At 39.2% G+C, this 9,756-nt stretch overlaps 1 protein-coding gene across 5 annotated transcripts in view; it reads left to right on the top strand.

The window, feature by feature from the left end:
- Window positions 1–9,756, top strand: part of LOC122559681 (transcription factor EC-like) — an 83,889-nt gene that overhangs the window by 41,824 nt on the left and 32,309 nt on the right. For 3 of the 5 annotated variants that reach the window (XM_043709560.1, XM_043709563.1, XM_043709561.1), the window contains exon 2: window positions 6,786–7,034. In XM_043709560.1, the coding sequence (XP_043565495.1) occupies window positions 6,786–7,034 (249 nt within the window). Of the gene's footprint in view, window positions 1–5,574; window positions 5,623–6,785; window positions 7,035–9,756 lie in introns of those variants that run through there. The other 2 variants (XM_043709562.1, XM_043709559.1) reach the window with 1 other exon arrangement.

Raw genomic sequence — 9,756 nt, 5'->3', positions numbered from 1 at the left:
CTTATAGAGGTTTACAAAATTATGAGGGGCATGGATAGGATAAATAGACAAAGTCTTTTCCCTGGGGTCGGGGAGTCCAGAACTAGAGGGCATAGGTTTAGGGTGAGAGGGGAAAGATATAAAAGAGACCTAAGGGGCAACTTTTTCATGCAGAGGGTGGTACGTGTATGGAATGAGCTGTCAGAGGATGTGGTGGAGGCTAGTACAATGGCAACATTTAAGAGGTATTTGGATGGGATATGAATAGGAAGGGTTTGGAGGGATATGGGCCGGGCGCTGGCAGGTGGGATTAGATTGGGTTGGGATATCTGGTCAGCATGGACGGGTTGGACCGAAGGGTCTGTTTCCATGCTGTACACCTCTATGACTCTATGACTCTGTGAAGGCAGCCATGTCATGAAGATGGATAAAACCAGCATTGAGAATGGATCTGGTAGAAAAAAAAATTAACTCATGATCAAATATTGAAGTGCATCAAGTTTACAGACTTCTGGGTGGTTCTTGTGTGGTGATAGTACGCCTATCTCTGGATCAGAAGGCCTGGATTCATGTCCACCTGCTCTGGAGATCTATTATAACAAATCCAACCAAGTTAATTAAAACAGTATGGGGATGTACCTACTAGAGAAGGTGCAAAACTTGACCTACTCTTGGGAAACAAGGCAGGGCAGGTGACTGAGGTGTCAGTGGGGGAGCACTTTGGGGCCAACGACCATAATTCTATTAGTTTTAAAATAGTGATGGAAAAGGATTGACCAGATCTAAAAGTTGAAGTTCTAATTTGAAGAATGGCCAATTTTGACGGCATTAGGCAAAAGCTGACTGGGAGCAGACATTCGCAGTAAAGGGATGGCTGGAAAATGAGAAGCCTTTAGAAATGAGATGACAAGAGTCCAGAGAAAGTATATTCCTGTTAGAGTGAAAGGGAAAGGTGGTAGGTCTAGGGAATGCTGGATGACTAAAGACATCGAAAGTTTGGTTCAGAAAAAAGAGGGAAACATATGTCAGGTATAGACAGAAGAGATTGAGTGAATTCTTAGAGTATAAAGGCAGTAGGAGTATACTTAAGTGGGAAATCAGGAGGACAATAAGGGGACATGAGACAGCTTTGGCAAATAGAGTTAAGGAGCATCAAGAGGGGTTTTACAAATATATTAAGGACAAAAGGGTAACTAGGGAGAGAATAGAGTCCCTCAAAGATCAGGAGAAAGTGAGGTCTGCAGATGCTGGAGATCAAAGTTGAAACTTTATTGCTGGAACAGCACAGCAGGTCAAGCAGCATCCAGGGAACAGGAGATTCGACGTTTCGGGCACAGGCCCTTCTTCAGGACTTGGTTGGATTTGTTATAATAGATCTCCAGAGCAGGTGGACATGAATCCAGGCCTTCTGATCCTGAAGAAGGGCCTGTGCCCGAAACATCGAATCTCCTGTTCCCTGGATGCTGCCTGACCTGCTGTGCTGTTCCAGCAATAAAGTTTCAACTCCCTCAAAGATCAGCAAGGCGGCCTTTGTGTGGAGCCGCAGAAAAAGGGGGAGATACTAAATGAGTATTTTGCATCAGTATTTACTATGGAAAAGATATAGAATGTAGAGATATAGATGGTGACACCTTGCAAAATGTCCATATTACAGAGGAGGACGTGCTGGATGTCTTGAAACGCATAAAGGTGGATAAATCCCCAGGACATGATCAGGTGTACCTTAGAACACCGTGGGAAGCTAGAGAAGTGATTACTGGGCCTCTTGCTGAGATATTTGTATCATCGATAGTCACAGGTGAGGTTCTGGGAGACTAGAGGTTGGCTAGCATGGTGCCACTGTTTGAGAAGAGTGGTAAGGACAAACCAGGGAACTATAGACCAGTGAGCCTGACCTCAGTGGTGGGCAAGTTGTTGGGGGAAATCCTGAGGGACAGGATGTACATGTATTTGGAAAGGTAAAGCCTGATTCGGGATAGTCAACATGGCTTTTTGCGTGGGAAATCATGTCTCACTAACTTGGTTGAGTTTTTTGAAGAAGTAACAATGAGGATTGATAAGGGCAGAATGGTAGATGTGATCTATATGGACTTCAGTAAGGCATTCAACAAGGTTCCACATGGGAGACTGGTTAGCAAGGTTAGATCTCACGGAATACAGGGAGAACGCGCCATTTGGATACAGAACTGGCTCAAAGGTAGGAGACAGAGGGTAGTGGTGGAGGGTTGTTTTCAGACTGGAGATCTGTGACCAGTGGATTGCCACAAATATCGGTGCTGGGTCCACTACTTTTCATCATTTATATAAATGATTTGGATGCGAGCATAAGAGGTATAATTAGTAAGTTTGCAGATGACACCAAAATATGAGGTGTTGTGGACAGCAAAGAAGGTTATCTCAGATTAGGGCGGCACGGTGGCACAAAGGGCGGCACGGTGGCACAGTGGTTAGCACTGCTGCCTCACAGTGCCAGAGACCCGGGTTCAATTCCCGCCTCAGGCGACTGACTGTGTGGAGTTTGCATGTTCTCCCCGTGTCTGCGTGGGTTTCCTCCGGATGCTCCGGTTTCCACCCATAGTCCAAAGATGTGCAGGTTAGGTGAATTGGCCATGCTAAATTGCCCGTAGTGTTAGGTAAGGGGTAAATGTAGGGGTATGGGTGGGTTGCGCTTCGCCGGGTTGGTATGGACTTGTTGGGCTGAAGGGCCTGTTTCCACACTGTAATGTAATCTAATTACAATGGGATCTTGATCAGATGGGCCAATGGGCTGAGAAGTGGCAGATGGAGTTTAATTCAGATAAATGCAAGGTGCTGCATTTTGGGAAAGCAAATCTTAGCAGGACTTATACATTTAATGGTCAGGTCCTAGGGAGTGTTGCTGAACAAAGAGACCTTGGAGTGCAGGGACATAGCTCCTTGAAAGTGAAGTTGCAGGTAGATAGGATAGTGAAGAAGGCGTTTGGAATGCTTTCTTTTATTGGTCAGAGTATTGAGTACAGGAGATGGGAGGTCATGTTGCGGCTGTACAGGACATTGGTTAGGCCACTGTTGGAATATTGCGTGCAATTCTGGTCTCCTTCCTATCGGAAAGATGTTGTGAAACTTGAAAGGGTTCAGAAAAGATTTACAAGGATGTTGCCAGGGTTGGAGGATTTGAGCTATAGGGAGACGCTGAACAGGCTAGGTCTGTTTTCCCTGCAGCGTCGGAGGCTGAGGGGTGACCTTATAGAGGTTTACAAAATCACATGGGGCATGGATAGGATAAACAGACAAAGTATTTTCCCTGGGGTCAGGGAGTCCAGAACTAGAGGGCATAGGTTTAGGGTGAGAGGGGAAAGATATAAAAGAGACCTAAGGGGCAACTTTTTCATTTTCACACAGGATGGTACATGTATGGAATGAGCTGCCAGAGGAATTGGTGGAGGCTCGTACAATTGCAACATTTAAAAGGCATCTAGATGGGTATATGAATAGGAAGGGTTTGGATGGATATGGGCTGGGTGCTGGCAGTTGGGTCTAGATTGGGTTGGGATATCTGGTCAGCATGGACAAATTGGACGCAAGGGTCTATTTCCGTGCTGTACATCTCTATGACTATGACTCTATCACTACTTCTGAAATTAGTGTGCAATGATATTAAAGGGGCTTGGCCATAATATCAAGTTCCAATTTTATTAAACTTAAACTGGATTAAATTTCAACTATATCTATAGGCTTTCAAGCAGTTGAAGAGAATAAAAATTGCTTTAGACTGGATGAAAAAAATGGAGATGCATCGTTGGGTGTTATCGGTATACCTTCGGAAACTGACCTGATGATGGGCAGAACATAGATTTCTAAGAGCAAGAAAACACTTATGTATCACAGTTTGATTCTTTATCTAGTATGGCAGAATGCATATTGAGTTTTCATACCAACCAAAGGAATAGCCTAAAGTAAACAATGAAAACATATAAATATTTCAGATTTTGATGCTGGTAAATTCTTGTAAATATCAAGTCACTGTTTATTGATAATTACATTGAATTACATCATAGAAACATGTCATTTGGACCAACAGATCTATCTTGGTGTTTGTGTTTCATATGAACTCCATCAACATTTATGTCCACCAACATACATTGCCTTTCCTTTCTTCCCCACTCCCCGATATCCCATGCTTCCTCCTCCACTGCACTTAACTTGCATTCATTTGAGCACAATTCAAATGGGGATGCACCTCAACCTCTCAATGTGGTAGGGATTTCTACATTCGCACCTCTTCCTGAATTTCCATACTTCTGGCATTAACAAAGTTATTCTTGACTTTCTGACAAAATTTATGAGGTGATGACTGTTATTTATGATTTCTACCATGACAAAAACTGAATACATGTTAACTACATCTACTCTATCAATTTTAAAAACCTTTACTAAGCCACTCCTCAGTGTTTTTATTTTTTAGACAAAGGCAGTCTCAGCATGTGCAGTGTTTTCTTGAGAGTTGTACCCTCTCAGTTCTGATCACACATTGATTAATCTTTTTACACTTTCTCCAGTTCTGCATATATTTCTCCAATATGAAGATCAGGACTGAAGAAAAACATTACATTCTTAGCATTTATGTCTGGAAAATCAGAATTAACAGCTGATTAAAAGAAAGAACTTCATTTAATCCATTCTGATTCAGATGAGACTTTTTGAATTAGCAGTTTTGAAAAATGTGCAGTTCTTCAGACATGTTTTATGTATGATAAACCTGAGACTGTGATTTGAACTGCTGTACATAATAAAACTAATGAATCGTAGAAAATACTTTTATAATATTCAGTATAAAACCATGCAAAATTGTCCACGGAAAATGATATTTTATGTTGCCTGGTTCTGAAAGTAAAAGAAGAAAATCGTTATATAATTAATCCCATAAAAGCAGGAGGGCATCCCTTCATACTTCTGTAAAATATATCTGTATAGAAATGGGTTAAAAATAACACTCCAACACTGATGTAGTTTTGTTGTAGGAGTATGAACTATCCCTCCTGGGGCTTGAGAAAAGTTGAAAGTAACTTTCTCTTCAAATCTGAAAAAAAGCATGTGATGTTTTTGTTTACAATGGGACTTTGCTCTCACCATTTCAGATAAAAGTCTGCCTTTCTGTATGTAAATACAAGAAACACAATGAAGTATAGAAAAAGTAATAAAATGACTGGAGCATGTTTTTGGAGAGGAAGAACAAACAGTGCATTATACATTAATACCCTGGAGGAAAATATGGCAGAAGGCAGTTGAATAAATGGTTACTACTTAATAATAAGGCAGAGTAGTGCTGCTGTGTGAAATTCTTGATAACCGGACTATACAGAATTACTGTTGTGATGAAACTAAGGGAAAGTGACGTCTTACTAATTCAGTAGCTATCTGAAGTAATTGACATACTATGTAATGGAAGAATGGTTCTATCTGCACCAATTAGATCCTTTAACATTCCTTGCCAGTTTATAAAGTCTTCTGCTTGGGTCCAGCAATAGCATTCTTCAGAAGGTTGGCTGCAGAAAGGTAATTCTTCAAAAGACTGTGGAATTATTGTCCTCACCAACTTGAAGTGAACTACATATACTTCTGTGATCCATAATGCCACACATATCAGAATATGCATATTGCAAGGTGAGAATCGGATACGTTATGATGAATAGTTTAACCTGTTCTGTTGATTGTAGCAGTGAACTGGCAAAATAAAATCTTTCGTATTTTATTGCACTGATTGAGGCACATACTGTTTCCCTCAGTTCTCAATGGCACAATGGTCTTCAGAGGACAGCCTGAAGAAGTTTTTTTTTTTGTATGTGTCTGTGTACAAGATAAGATTTAGTTATAGACTATCTGTGTGATCTCAGTTGAAATCAGTAATGATCGTTGATGATTAAAAGTATATTGCCAAGAGATAACTTACTCAAACTTTTGGATCGTGGCGGTAAATTTGTCATATTTGAAGTTAGCTAGATTAATGAAGTTAACACATTTCAATATTTCAAAAATTAATTTCAAATAAATATTCTTTATAATAAATGTTGCAAATAGTGCAATATTATTGCAAACTTAATTTCTTACAGATTCTGTCTGGTTGCACTAGTGTTGGGGATGGGTGGGAAGACTTCCTCTGATGATGGGTCATAAACCCAATTTTTCTAAACAGGTTTAGACTTTTACTCTGCATAGCATGAATGGAAAATCTTTAAGGTATAATAGACATTTTAAAATTCTGTTTCAATCTCTTTCTGCCTAGAGTAAAGTAAACAACCTTTCTAAAAAGTGTGGTTAGTCTGCAGAATGTTGATATGAAGTTGTATAAGATTTTGTTTCAGTTTTATAAAACCAGAATTGATACAGCAGTTGACAACTTAGGACAGTGAGCCTGCCTATTATTTGATAAGATTACAACTGATCTGATTGCATCCTGACCTCCATTTTTCTATCAGTTCCTCCATCGCTCTTAACTCCTTTCTCGATTAAAAATCTGAGTAATTCAGCCTTGAATATATTCATTGATCTTGCCTCAACTGCTCACTGTAGAAGAGAATTCTAAAAACTAACAGGCCTCTTTCTCTCTTATCATATAGTCACAACAACAGTAATATTTAAGACTTGATTTGGTTAAAGATTTCCTTGTTCTGTTAGGTATAGTAACCTAGATCAGCAGTATAACTTTGTGTTATGTTGCCATACATGGTGAAAATATGTTAAGTCATGTACTTTATAACTATTCGCTATCAATTATAAGATAAGGTATTAATGACAAGCTTCAAAGATTTTCACATTATTTTTAACAGGTTCAAACACATCTGGAAAACCCAACAAAGTACTATCTCCATCAAACACAGAGACAACAGGTGAAACAGTACCTGGCACTGGGCACCAAGCTTTCCAATCAGGCACTCTCCATTTCTCACTCACACCCAGGAGGATCTGTTAGGCCAACTCCCTTTATGAGAAATGCCCATGCTCCCCCTGGCAATGAAAATAATACGCCTGACAGTCCAGTCACACTGCTATCTCTAGGAACAAATCATGAAAATGAGGTAATCCTTCTTTTAGCATTTTTCATCTCTTTCTTACTCTTGGTTAGTTGCAGTACAGAGCAAAAGTACATATAAATGTTTCTGTAATCTTTATTAAAAGTTTAGTTACTCCAAATGAAAACACGGTATTCCATGTCTGTTGTAACTTCAAGACATTTTGAAAGTATTTCAAATGAGCTGTTGCTGTGTTATGCAATAAGTTAATTCCTTTCTTGTTTTAAATTAAAAAAAAAACGTAGATAACAATTGATGTGTCCCAAGTCACTTCATTGGAGCATTATTAAACAGAGTTAGATGCGGACATATTTGATCAGATGAATGCTTGGGAAAAGGTATAAATTTTAAGTCTGCTCTTAAAGGAAGAATTTAAGGTATAGAGGAGAGAGGTGCAGGAAAGTTTTTTTGAGCCCAACCACCAATGACAGAGGAAATAAAATTAGGGAATTCACAAGAGGCCAGAGTTAGAAAGAGTGTATAAATCTCAAAAAGTCATTAACCTGGTGAACATGACAATGAAAGCATGGATAAGCTCATGGAATGAGTTGAAATAGGGATGAAAATTTTAAGATCAAGATGAAGCTAAACTAGGGGCAAAAAAGTAATGAGAAGAGAGAGGATAGAGAACTTGACTTGGTGTGAATTAAGATATAGCAGAATTTTGGAAATACCTCAATTTTTAAGGATTGACTGTGGGAGGTCAGCCTGGCGTCTATTGGCATATCGAGTCTCAAGATAAGGAAAGCAGGAGTGAGGGATTCAGTAGATGAATCATGGAAGGGGTGCAGAATGGCAATTTTACAAAAGGTGGAAATAGACTGGTTTAGTGAGGTTTTGTTGATTTTCCCTCAATTCAAATGAATTTGTTTTAAGAATCTTATCAATTAACCCATTACGGTAATAATATTGCTTGTACATATTTTGAAATGTTACATTTTTAGATTGCGTAGTCATCACTTACAAATAGTCAAACACATTTATTGTTTAATTTAAAAAAACTGATTTCAATCCAGCTAAATTATATGTAATTCTGTTACTTAGCTGTTTATTTCTCAAAGTGCAAATTTTCCACAGTGGAACTGAATTTTCACACAGTTAGATGGAGTAAATACTTGTATAATTAATGAACTGGGTAATGTTGTCGAATAGAGATTCCTAGGATTTCAGGTACATAATTCTTTTAAATTTGCATTGCATGTCAACAGGGTGTTTAAGAAGGCATTTAGCAAACTTGCCTTCATTGCTCAGACCTTTGAGTATAGAAGTTGAGAAGTTATATTGAGGTTGTACTGGAAACTGGTGAGGCCTCTTCTGGTATACTGAGTATTGTTCTGGTTGCTCTGCAATAGGAAAGGTATTATTAAATTAGAGAGGGTTCAGAAAAGATTTACCAGGATGTTGCCGGGAATGGAAGGTTTGAATTATAAAGAGATGCTGGATAGACTGGAACTTTCTTCACTGGAGCGTGGAAGATTGACTGGTTGACTTTTTTGATATTTATAAAATCATGAGGGACACAGATAAGACACAGCAAGGCTCTTTTCCCTAGGGTGGGGAAGTTCAAAACAAGAGGGCAAGATTTAAAAAGGATGCGAAGGACAACGTTTTTACACAGAGAATGGTTCGTGTGTGGAATAAACTGCCAGAGGAAGTGGTGGACGTAGGTATGGTTACTACATTTAAAAGTTGGATAAGTACATGAAAAGGAAAGGTTTGGAGAGATATGGGCCAAATTCAGGCAAGTGGTTTCGTTTGGCAATGTGGTTGGTGTGGATTAATTGGACCAATGGGTATGTTTCCATTTTGTATGTCTCCATGACTCTGTCACCTTTAATAGAGGATGGTGTAGCAGTATCAAGAAACTGAATAGCCTACTCCTGCTTCTTAGTTCCCACATTTCCATATTCCATCTTCTCTGTTACGAAGTTTGTTAATCCTGTGTGCCACTTTTCTTGATGGCACAGTCAAAGGAGGGTACAGAAAATTACAGGCATAAGCATGTAGTTTGTGTTTCATTGATTAAAGTTCCAAAATGCTGAACTCCTAATTTATTCAGCTCCAATACTACTTGACATGCATATAAATCCATAAAACAGACAGGGTGTTCAAAGGAACGGATATGTATCAGTAGGACAAGCCAAGAGAGTAATCGATGTGTTAATTTCATTTGTAAAGCACCTGATGATAGATAACAGCATCTGTAAATGGCAACATCTTGTGAGCATACATAGGGACTGCCCTACATGCAGCTTATCTTTAACATACATGAAGTATGTACTAGTGTTCTATTTACACAATATGCACTATAATTATGGGATATAACAATCACTGCTAAATAAACATTCAGTATTCCACAATTTACACTCATCAGTTTTATACTGAGAAGAAACAAAATTACAGTTGGTTAGTCGATGGTGGTAGCTTCCTGTTTTATAAAGCGATGCTTTGTGCCATGGATACAAAATTAGCTCAAAGGTAGGAGACAGAGGGTGGTGGTGAAAGGTTGTTTCTTGGACTGGAGGCCTGTGACTGTTGGCAGGCCGCAAGGATCAGTGCTGGATCTGCTGCTTTTTGTCATTTATATAAATAGTTTGGATGTGAACATAGGTGGAATGGTTAGTAAGTTTGTGGATGACACCAAAGTAGGCGGTGTAGTGTACAGTAAAGAAGGTTACCTCAGAGTACAATGGGATCTTGATCAGATGGGCCGATGGGACAAGGAGTG

This window comes from Chiloscyllium plagiosum, chromosome 19, assembly GCF_004010195.1.
Source record: "Chiloscyllium plagiosum isolate BGI_BamShark_2017 chromosome 19, ASM401019v2, whole genome shotgun sequence".
NCBI classification, from domain to species: domain Eukaryota; kingdom Metazoa; phylum Chordata; class Chondrichthyes; order Orectolobiformes; family Hemiscylliidae; genus Chiloscyllium; species Chiloscyllium plagiosum.
Note: the sequence above shows the minus strand (reverse complement) of the source record. Positions and strands in the feature narration are given on the sequence as shown.